At 42.9% G+C, this 12,119-nt stretch overlaps 2 protein-coding genes across 2 annotated transcripts in view; one reads left to right on the forward strand and one right to left on the reverse strand.

The window, feature by feature from the left end:
* Positions 1–258: 258 nt before the first annotated feature.
* The window catches only part of ACY3 (aminoacylase 3), a 61,274-nt gene continuing 49,413 nt past the window's right edge, over positions 259–12,119 (reverse strand). The window contains exon 9 of the mRNA XM_081324488.1: positions 259–643. The gene's annotated coding sequence lies outside the window, so the exon portion shown is untranslated. The remainder of the gene's footprint in view (positions 644–12,119) is intronic.
* Positions 6,328–12,119, forward strand: part of LOC308666040 (calcium-binding protein 2-like) — a 28,338-nt gene continuing 22,546 nt past the window's right edge. The window contains exon 1 of the mRNA XM_081324501.1: positions 6,328–6,652. Within this exon, the coding sequence (XP_081180627.1) occupies positions 6,419–6,652 (234 nt within the window). The 5' untranslated portion in view covers positions 6,328–6,418. The remainder of the gene's footprint in view (positions 6,653–12,119) is intronic.

Raw genomic sequence — 12,119 nt, forward strand, 5'->3', positions numbered from 1 at the left:
TCCCACACCCCGACACCTGTTGTGCCATTGTTTGACTTCTTCTGTGGCTGCTTGCCTCCACTTGTGGCCGGACACCATATGGTGCATTGCGCGTTGCCGCTCCTCCCGGCAGGATGCTGCATGGTGTTTGCGCCATTTCTGCTGCTCGTGGCAGGATGCTGCATAGCTCTTTGGGTCATTTACACATTGGAAACGGCCCAAAGCACCATGTGGCTTCCTACCGCAAGCTGTTCTGTTCCAGCCTACGACCGGCCCTGTTTGAATGTCAGGGACAACCCCTTTTTATAGTCAACAGTCTGGAAAAACCCAACCAAATTTATTGACAAAGAAATCAAAAGTTCAAACGAGTTAAATGAAAAGTTCAAACAAGAGTTAAACCAAAAGTTCAGACGAGTTAAACAGGAATTAACAGACCAGTACTCTAGCAGAAGATCTTCAAACGGCTACCTTCAGCAACCAGCACCTCCCACATCTTCCCCTTTTATCAGCAGTCCCAAGGCGTGGCTTCTCATTGCCTTCTCTCGAGTTGCCTCATTGCCTTCTTCTGTTCTGCTCTGCTAGATTGCCTCCTGCTCCTAGCGTCCCTGAACAGAGCCAGCTGTGGATCGTCTTCTTCCAATACCTCATGCTCACACGGCTGAGTCTGATGAGGAAACAAGACGGGAGGGGCCAGGCTGAGAGTCCTGCAGTGCATCAGAACCTCCCTCTGACACCAAAGGCTCTCCAAACCCCTCCTCCTCCTCTTCAGAATCATCAGACCCAGCTGCCGGAACCACAGGCTGACGCTGAATCACAACACAAGCAACAGAAGTGGCCCGAAGCGCTGCGCAAGCAGTGGAAGTGGCCCAAAGCGGAAGGAGCCACATGGAATCCGTCCACAAGTGGCGGCAAGCAGCCGCAGAAGTCAAGTAGCAGTGCGAGAGATGTCGGGGGTGTGGGAGGCCTGGCTGTGGTGGTCCTACCAATAAGGTAGGCGGGTGTGGGGTGTGTGGGGCAGCTTCACAGCCCCTACCCCCCCTAGATTGATTTTTTTAGGGATGCACCTCACCCCCAAACTAGGGCTTAGTTTTGGAGAAGGGCTTATATTAGGCCCACCCCCAAAATCAAGCTAGGGCTTACTATTGGGCTGGGTCTAACTTTCTGGGAAGCACCGTAAGTGCAACTATCATGTCTTCCTCAAGTAGGAACAATAGAAGATATGAAGGTGACAGTGCATGAATTTCTGTCTGCTTTTGTACTTTTCTTCCCTGTTGATAAAAACAATAACAACCACTGAGAAATGCATTGGTTGATAGTTCCCTCTGAATTCATGTACTGACACTGTAATCCCAAGGATATTTTCAAATATAGCATACTTGATATATCTGTGCAATATTCTTGTAAATAATTTTGTTGATTTAAGAAAAGTTAACAGAACATTTTGGTACAAATTTATCTTACTGTCAGAAAAAAAACTTTGAACATGAGATTTTGCCATTAGAAGCGGGCAAAAAGGAAGCAAGAGGCTTTGTTGTGTTTATATCATTCAGGAACACAAAAGAATGTGTTTGGTAGGTTGCTTGCAAAGCATAGCACACATACTTATTAGTTGCACTTCTTTATATACTGCTTCCTTGCTGGATTTTAGGCAGCTGACAATAAATTGTAGCATAACATTAAAGGAACATATGACTGCCTATAAGATCCTTAAAGTAAAAACTCTTTATGTGGCTTCCATCTTAAATATTTTGACTGTTCTCTTGAACTGTACCCTTGCATAGGCCAATCCACATGTATACACAAACTGTAATCACTTAAGTCTTTAATCCATAATCTCCTAAATTAGATAAACAGCATTGTGTTCTGTTGTACAAACTGATCAGAAGTGTGCATTTTAAAAAGGGTGAAATGAACTTTATTAAATACAATGAATGTAGGAATCTGGATATAGTATTTGTATAACAAATAAAACTTGCGGTATGGTTAAGAGATATTTTCATCCCAAGAAATCTGGAAAGCAGGAAAGTGATAACAATTGTTAGCAACTCTTGATGCCTTTGACATTAGTTTTGTGGACTGGGGCTGCCAAAAATGCTGTTAGGGCATATCTGAAATGCTACGGGTCCCCCCCACCATCTAAAGGATTGTGAATATAAATGTGTGTTTCTTGCTTTAAATCTTCAGCGCTCCTGATCTTCAGCACTCAGCAATGTGTGTTTAGCTTTAGTTGAATGCCATTATCCAGTCATAATATAGATTCATTATTGCCTTTTACCTGATAATTATCTATAGCCCTCTCAGACCAGGATTCAGCAATCACTAAGTTTCATGAAATGGATGCGGGATAGGAGGATGGGTGGGAAGAACAAAAGTGCACAACACAGAAGCAAAACCATTTAATTCAACTGAGTTCCACTACACCACATAATACTCTGCTACAGTTGCAACTAATTGATGGTTTGTTTAACCATACTTTATTGACTAAGTCACAAGTAGCTGCATTAATACAATAATGCAGGTTGCAAACCATTACTTATAAACAAGTGGCTGAGTTCACAAAATAAAGCAGTCAAAGTCTGCAGCAGCTGCAGCCATAGTTTTGTGACTTTTAAAGTATCAGTTTATCATTGCCTATAATGCTACTTGGCATGAAAGGTGATTGTGTGTTGCAAGTCTTCATGTAAGTGGATAAATGGCTGTAGGAGAGAGAGATTGTCAGCTGGTCAGGAAGCTAAAAAATAAAGTAGAAACAGTGATATAACAGCACTCATGAAACTGTTGTTGCTAATTACATCTTGATGGAAACTAATTGATACAGTACTATTATAAATACCCATTTTCTTTCCCTTGAAGTTGTTTGTTAATATATAGTTCCTTTAAACAACTGAGATAAAACTTCCAAGTCTTTAAAATAATTAAGAAGAACCGAGATTCTCCAGGCTTTATCTGTTAAGATAAACAATATGAAAGTTATCTGGGTTAATCATAAAAATACAAAATATTTAAAAAATCTCCTTAGCATGTAAAAATGCATCTGCTCATTCAAATTGCTACACAGCACTTAGTTATGTTTATTTCTGAGTAAATTTTGTATGCTTTATAAATCCTTTTGACGCCAGACTGACTAGAAAGGAGTTTTTGCAAATCACAATTATACAACTGGCTGCCTCAATAGAAAACTAAAATGCAGAAAACAGCAACGAAAAGAGCTTACAAAACTTAATGAAGAAGTTTATTTGTTGTAGCAGATGTTGCTGTATTTAAAAAAAAATATACAAGTGAAACTTTCACGGAAGTGAAATGAAATGCAGTCCAATGCATGTGTATGCTAAAAAAATACTTGGGTTTTTGGAGCTTAATCGGTTAAAATGTGTCAGGTCAATTATGATGTGATGTATATTATCTTTGAAAAATGTTAAATGAATCGGTACAAACTGATCATGAGCTATTCAAAGCAATCGAGGAAAAATAGGTTGGTCAGGGAATTGCAAAATGTAGGATGTAAAAGCAAATGGAATACACAATGAATGTTTCAAGTGTATTCTTTGTCCTCAAGTAGCATAACTTCTTTTTCCTTTTAATTACTGTTGTGCAACTGGGGATGACCTTGTTGATCTAATGATAAAGCAATCAATTTAACTGAGCTTTGGAGTGTGTGTAATTGAAAATTTGGATACCACTATAAATCAGTGAAATTAAAAATATTTCCACTCACAATCTTCTATTGGATAAGATTACCTTAAAACAAGGAAGTCCAGCCTGAGCTATAGCTAATTTTAAACCATCCTGGATTGTAAGGATTTAGTAACTTCTATGGGCTGTGTGGACCTTTCTGTGATATCTTGTAAACCATCCTGAAAATGGGCAAGGGCACTTTACAGTACCAAAATGTTTGTATTATTTGTACTGATTGCTGTATTATTTTTTTAATTTTTTCTTTATTAAGTATGTGTGTGCCTTCAAGTCAGTTTTTGACTTCAGATAACTGCAGGGACTAGTCCAGGCAGTCTTCTTTGCAAGGTTTTTGGGAAGTGATTTACCATTGCCTGCTTCCTAGGGTTGAGAGAATGAGAGAGAGAGAGCACGAGAGAGACCAAGGTTACCTGCTGGTTTTTGTGCCTAAGGTGGGACAAGAACTCACAGTCTCCTAGTTTGTAGCCTGTTGCTTTAACCACTACGCAAAACTAGCTCTATAATAATATTTTACTCTTTTGAAAAAATATTTTTTTAAAATAGGTAAAAGGACTGTGGGAGTCTTTAGAAATAGGTTCTGAAAAAGTGTTTAAAAGCAGGCAGTGTAGCACCTATTTGCAACTGTGTTTTCCCCCTAGCATTGTGGGGCTGTTGTATCCAGCTGCCCTGAGCCTAGGAAAAGACACAGCTGCTTTAAAGAGTTGAAGACAGAAGCTATGTATGCATTCCCATGCGCTCCAATGCATCTGCTTGGAATTGAAACAAACATTTATGTAACCATTACTAATGACAAAAATAAACCAAACCTGTGATTTCCCCCCCCCTTAAAGAACAGATGCCACTGCTCAGTGATGTAGTGCCCTCTGCTGATTAAAAAACATAGTGCAGATTTGTTTGCTTACTAAAATAGGTGGAAGCAACAACTCCTTTCCCAATCTGAAAGGAGAATGGGGAACCAGAGCCATGCAAAGCAGCTCAGGGTGACTTGAGATGTGGAAGAATCAATGGGAAAACAGTGTTGCATGGCTGGGACGTGAGAGGCTGAAGTCATTTGGAAGACTCTAGAAGAGGAGGGCTTCAGAGAACGATGGATGGATTAGGTAGCTGCAAAGCTTGAGAAGGGAAAAGCAGTAGCAGGCAAAACAGACATCCCTTTATGCAGAATGGGCATGGGGGGGGGAAGAGGAAGCAACATGGTTTTTTACTAAAAGCATTACCGAGCCATTTTGCATTATTTCCCTAAGTAAAAACATCACATTAAAGGCAAACTCTGCTTTGAGTCATGGTTAGTAACATCATGCACACAATCTTGTAATTTTATTGGCAACAATATAGAAGTGATTTTTTCCAGCACCCCTTTGTATTCCTTTCTGGCACAGATGGATAGATAATAGAGAGACTGACAAAACCTTAGTATAGGGACTCGGTTATAAGCCTCGAACTCCCTAGAGGTGTGTTTTGTGCGAGTGCTACGCAGATCTGACCTTCTTAGGTTTTTAAGACAAGCCAAGGTTCACTAAGTTTAAAATATAAGATTAGATCTCAAAAATGCTAGATTTTTGCTTCTTCCTGTAGCTTGCTGTTGGAGATTGGGAGAAGAGAGAATGGGTACCCCCATTAAATTTTGGCTCCAGCACTATCAGTTCAGGATCCTGTGTAAGCCAACATTCAGCCCTTAATGATTATGTGTAATAAATGCAGTCTCGATCTAAAAAAATGTACACCCCCTCTTTTAAAGATACATTCAGTGCTGTCTTTTCAACGATGGAGAATCATAGGTAAACTGAAAACAATGGTGGAAGGTATCACTTTTAATGAGAATATCTAGAGTTCCCTCCAAGAAAGTGGGTTATTTTCAGGAAAATTCTGGTTTTAATCTTATGCACGATTACCAGGGAAGGGTGAGCAGCTACAGGGAGCAGGCAGAAAGAGGTTGAAGTGATTATCCTGCCCACAGTTACTACTGGTGCTCTGGTAGGTAAAGGTAAAGGTTCCCCTGCACATGCGTGCTAGTCATTTCCAACTCTAGGGACCGGTGCTCATCTCCGTTTCAAAGCCGAAGAGCCAGCACTTGTCTGAGGACGTCTCCGTGGTCATGTGGCCGGCATGACTAGACGCCAAAGGCGCACGGAACGCTGTTACCTTCCCACCGTAGTGAACCCTATTTTTCTACTTGCATTTTTACGTGCTTTCGAACTGCGAGGTTGGCAGAAGCTGGGACGAGTAACAGGCGCTCACTCTGTTACGCGGCACTCGGGATTCGACCCGCCAAACTGCTGACCATCTGATTGACAAGCTCAGTGCCCTAACCCACAAGCTCAGTGTCCTAACCCACTGAGCCACCGCTAGTTCCAAAGAAAAGTGGTTGTCTGGAACTTAAAAAAAAAAAGATTCTCCAGGCATAGATCCCAACCCTGTACTAGTGTTGCTTTGTGTTTTTCCTCAACAATAGGATGGGGGCGAAACTTGTCTTTTCTCAATTGGGGTATACTTGAGCAGACAGGGTCACACTCCTACCTGCCTAGGGCCCATCCCACTTGGGAACTCTAGAACTCTTTCCTTCTAACCCTGGAAGGACCTATAGCCAGAACAGCTTTAAAGCCTGCCCTGAAATTGCCATAATAATCCCCTCTTATTAGCTTTCTCTCTGCTCCTTCCTGGGGGTGAAATCTAAGAGGATTACCTTGGCTTTCGTACTCGGAGGCTTCATACAGGGTTGCCTATCTCAGAGAAACGCACCTGTCCTATGCCACACAAGAAGCCAGTGGAGACAGAGGGCCTAGCCGAGGGCAAAGTGGAGGAAGGAAAGCGGCCTTCCAGGCATGACAGTGAGTCCAAGGACAGCAAAACTGAAAGCCCTGCCTCTCAGCAAAGCTCACAGTCGGGTCCTCATACCAAGCACAGCAAGAAGCATCAAGATGACCCTCATGCAGCTGCCACCAAGGCCTATTCTCCTTTCCTCAACAAGGTCTTTGGCAAGGTGAGTGAGTGGCTGCAGAGCAGGCAATTTTCTGAAGACCCCACCAGGCTCTGCGGGAGGCTGCGTGCCACAAATAGGAAGATCAAGGGCCTGTTGGGTGGGACATCAGGGTGTAGAATTGGTAAATTGATCGGTCAAGTTGCTGCAAGGTTTAATGCGTCAGCCCTCCTCAGCAGCTGACAAAATGCCAACAAAGGACAAACTCCATAGTTGCCTTAGCGGACCGTTCTTCAGTCCATGGGCTGGCAGAAAAACATGCTGGCTTAATTTTTATTCTGTTACAGGAAAAAGGCCAAAAACTGGGGCTCTCCTTGCAGATTGCAATGCAGGACAACTTAAGGAGAGGAATTGCTGGAGTCTCTAATCTTTGTTCTTCTTACCAAGCATTCTGTGCTGGCAGGAAAAACAACACTAACAACACTATCTTAACATGCAAAGAGGCAGGGCTGGGTGAGTATAGGCAGGTGGTACTTGGTACAGCCGGTTAAGCCACTTGTCAAGCTGCCTGGCTGACAGATCGTTGGCATGGAGCCCTCTACATTTCTGACCTATCAAGAGTTTTTAGACACACGTCCTGTTTCACCCAGGCATACCCATTAACTACTGATTTATTACCTCTTTATCACTATTGCCTTGATGTTGTTCCTCCTCTGTTGCTGCTGCAGTCACTAGGGAGCACAGTTCGATGGAAGAGGGTTTCACTTCCATGATGCCCCCAGTCCTTCCCCCAGTTCAGCCATGCCCATTCTCCGCTGGAGATGGAATATGCCAAGGTGACGATAAAGCGGTGTGTGTGGGGGGGGTAGGTGGAAACCATGCCAGGCTTTCTCTTGGCATCTGGGGTGGAGAAGGTCCTGGTTGCCAGGATTCCCCTTCTTACATATGTAGTAAAAGTGAAAGGAGGAATGGGAAGTAAATTTAAATGTCACTAAACTCTCCTCATCCGTATCTATTGAGTTATTCCATGGCCATCCATTTAGCCTACTGAGATTTAAAACAACCATGGGTTTCTGGTGTAGGTCACGGGGAATGGCAAGCGGGGAGGGGGTCTCACTGTCCTCACTAGAATCCTGGGAAATTGCACTGAAGTGCCCTGGCATCCAAGACTGTTGTTTCCTGCAAAATGTTTAATATGCAAGCCATGTGAGACCCTCTAAGATATTACTCTGGCACTGGAGGTATAGAGGGAGGGAAACAGGGAGGGCAAGCAGCATTATATCCTCTTTTAAATAGCAGATCTCATGCTTTGATGATGAGTCCTTAGTAGCTAGAATGACTTTATCTAGACCCAAGACGTTAGGGACGTGGTGGCTCAGTGGGTTAGGACACTGAGCTTGTTGATCAGATGGTCGGCAGTTTGGTGGGTCGAATCCCGAGTGCCGCATAACAGAGTGAGCGCCTGTTACTTGTCCCAGCTTCTGCCCACCTAGCAGTTCAAAAGCACGTAAAAATGCAAGTAGAAAAATAGGGACCACTACGGTGGGAAGGTAACAGCGTTCTGTGCGCCTTTGGCGTCTAGTCATGCCGGCCACATGACCACGGAGACGTCCTCGGACAAGCGCTGGCTCTTCGGCTTTGAAACGGAGATGAGCACCGGCCCCTAGAGTTGGAAACGACTAGCACGCATGTGCGGGGGAACCTTTACCTTTACCTTAGACCCAAGAAATTAGGAATGTTTGAAGTTTGTCAAAATAACCACTACACACACACACACACGCACGGGAAAAATGTAAAATGATGCACTGTTGGCGTGGCTCCAGAAAAATTATCCAGAACATATATAGGTACTTCAAAATTATGTTGATGGAAATGTGGATAACATGAAAGTTCATTTTATCATGCCTGGTAGAGTTGTAAAAAGCCAGAAATTTCTGGATTCAAATACATACAATATATGATGTAAAGTTGGAATCAGAGATTAAAATATTAAGTATAAATGTTATTGAAATATAAATCTATAACTGCTGTCAAGAAGATTGAAGGCTACTTTAGAATGTTTCCATTTTCTTTTTTCTTTTTCACTTATTATACTACTTGTTACTTTATTCTTCTTTAATTCAAAATTTGTATTGTTTTTAATTCTGTTGAAAAACTTCAATAAGAACCATTTAAAAGAAAAATACAAGAAAACCTATATTTTCCAACCAGAGTCCCTTAGGGCCTAAAGAAAAGCTAGTGATGAAATTGGACACTGAAAAATAAATACGGTGAGCCTGGAAATAGTAAGTTCCTGAAGGAAGAATTACTTTCATCTCTGAACTGAGATTATAATTCAAAAGTAACATTAAAACAGAATTTGCAACAGATTTGTCTCTTGAGGAGTGAGTAAAAGTTTCTCACTTTTGAAATGTCCATGCCAGAATTAAATATTAGTTAAATGTAAATGGATTTCCACCCTGCTCCAGGGCTGGTGGCTGGTGGACGTTTTGGTTTCTAATATTGCAAATGTTAGCTTATTTGTTAGACACTGCTTGTTTTTGCTACCAATCTGCTGGGTTGGTTTTACCTTGGCTTCAACCCTGGTAAGAAAATACTTTATTTTTATACTTTAAAAATACTTTATATTCTGATATAAAGCTTCCCACAACTGCATTCCCATGGGCAAAAATATGCCAAAATGGCAGGTCAGAAGAGGGGATGGATAATCACTTCAGTGGAATTTGACTTGTACTTTGAGCAGTGGTAATTTGAAAGAATATGTTTTTTTGTAACTAAGGAAGTTTTCACTGGGTTTGAAATACTTAGCCTCATTTTCCAAAGCAGTCTCTGAGAAATGAGTACCATTTCCTTCAAAGCAATTTTTTAAATCAGCAAGCAGTGGTTTTTAAACCAGCAAACAATTTTTAAACCAGCAAGCACTGGGGGCCATAGGACTGTAGATCTGTGACAAAGCCTTGATTTGCATGCAGCTTGCAGACGCTAGGTTCAGGAATGGTGATGTGAAAGATCTACCTAATGGGACCCTGGAGAGCAACTGCCAGCCAAACTGGGCAATATTGGAATATACTATTTGATTTAACATAACTTTGGTGTTGGATGATCACGATCTACACTGGCAAGTCTGCCATTGTAATAGGACTATGTAGCTAACCAGAGTGCACGCTGAGTAAGATATCAGAAAACAAAGGAGTTGGGCCATCACCCATGCATGCATGCATATTCACAACTCTTATAAGATTTAAGATAATTTACAGTTTAATTAATGTTTAAAGTTACCCACTAATACTCCCCAGTTTTACCTTCTCTTCTGTTGCATACCTATCAGCAATTGATTGATGCATGATACTATAGGCAAAGCTTCAGTGAATAGGCAACAAGTAGTCACAGACCTTAGAGCTTGAGGAATCAGAACAGACAGAAATTATGTGGGAAAGGATTGCACCCACTTATGTGGTACAGAACAGAGGCATGACCCATTTAACACAGATGATCAACTCTCCACTGCTAATAAAGATAGCCTGTATCTGCTGCCTTCTTGGGAGCCCAGAAAATTGCATTAGCTTGATCAGCAGGTAGAGAAGATATAGGGAAATGCAGTCAAGTGATTTCCAAGATGTCCTATTATCTGGAAGTACTTCAGGCAGTCTCTACTTCAGGAGAGGATGAATCAGCAGCTTCTCTTATGAGTAAAATCTTTATGCGTAGCCTCCTGGAATGGTTCACCTGGAATGGTGAATTAAAGTAGGTGTACCTCTGGGCTACCAAGATATGAGCAACCACTAGATGGCAACCAAGAGTTAGAGATTGCTGCATTTCTTTGGGACCATCTACCATGGTTGTGAGGACTCCTGTGACCCAGATACAGCATGCCTAAATGAAAACCGGCGGAAGTGAGCTTGATCTCCAATCCATTTAATCCAATTTTCAACAGATTAATTTGGGAAGGGATTTCTCACTGCGGTAGGAGTATGTTGGTATTTGGGAGGGTGTGTGTGTTTTAATGTCCTCAACACTTTATCCAAGCTTTCCCCCTGTCAATCAGAGATGGGATTTTTGAGGACACTTGTGGGGAAAATATGACTTTATTAGTAAAACAAACAATGGCTGCAACTAAAATTTGTATATATCTTTTTCTTCTCCTTTTTTAAAAAATAATCCTCTCAGTGTCTGAATAGTCTTTTTTTTTGGGGGGGGCTGTTGCTCTACTTTGTGTTTTTGTCTAATGAGACTTGGATTTCAATAAACTTTAGAACTTTCTGCACATGTTGAAAATCCCTCTTGTTTTTCAGTAGCCCAGTTCTGGGTATTTTCCTCATGGTGTTCCTCACTGACATTTATTCATTTAAGATGCTTTCTGAAAACTTCTGTTCACTTGGGACTTTGTTTCAACTTATGCAGATTATATTAAACATTACAGAGATAGCTTTTTTTTGTAATGGTACAAATTTCAGAGACAGCAAAATGTTTTTCCCCTTTTAATGAGCTTTTCAGCTTTGTAGAACTTTCTGAGATTTTCCTGCAGTGAAAGCAGTAAGAAGGATTAACTAAATCAGCTTCAGGCTGGGAGATTCTGGCATCCTGATGGGATCTGAACACCTCCAATATTTCCGTAGGCACAAAGGAGGCTTTTTCAGGGACAGAGTGTCTCTTGGAAAATTCTTTTTTGCTGGTAAAGAAGCTCTAATAAGGCTTCTTCAGCAAGTTAGTGTTATGCATGCAGGCACCTGCATAGCAACAGCCCCCAGGGGGTGTTGGCCTGAACGGTTTTGGCGGGAAACCCAGTTTCAGCGGGAAACCTAGGGCCAACCCCATTGGCTGTCAGCTTACCTGGCTAGGTATTTAAGGAGGCCAGGTAACCCTCATTCCCCAGTTCGCTACCCCCTTCCAATAAAGAGCTGAACTCACACACCGGCTGGCGTCTCTTCCTTGTGTCGGACCCACTACACAATAGTGGCGACGAAGGTGGGATCGCTGCTGACCAAGAGCTGAAGTCACTGGGGCAACGCTCCGTGAGCTGAAGGGAAAGGCATTTTTCCTTCCTTCTCCCCCCACGACCGCCAGCCGACCGGATCAGCCGACCGGACCACACCGGTCACCGCATCCGCAACCGAGACCGCACACCGCACCGCGACTGAGACCGCAACCGCCGCCATGGCAAGAGCCGGTCAACCCCGCGAGTTCGACACCTGCCACCCCGAGACCTGGACCCGTTACCTGGCTCACGTTGAACTGTACATGCGGTTCAACCAGATATCAGAGGACGGGGCGAAAGCGGCAGCCCTGCTTTGCCTTGGGGGGCCAGCACTGTTGGAGATCGCCGCGAACCTGTTCCCCCAAGAGGCCATCAACACCATCGCATACCAGGACCTCGTGGCCAGACTCAACGCCCACTTCAAGCCCCGACGCTGCAAGGTGGCCGCGCGGTCGCAATTCGAAAAAAGGGACCAGCGCCCCGACGAGACTGGTGCCGATTTCCTCGCCGCCCTATGAGAAGCCGCCATCGCCTGCAGGTTCTCGAACTTGGAGG

This window comes from Vipera berus (assembly GCF_964194415.1).
Source record: "Vipera berus genome assembly, chromosome: 1".
NCBI classification, from domain to species: Eukaryota; Metazoa; Chordata; class Lepidosauria; order Squamata; family Viperidae; genus Vipera; species Vipera berus.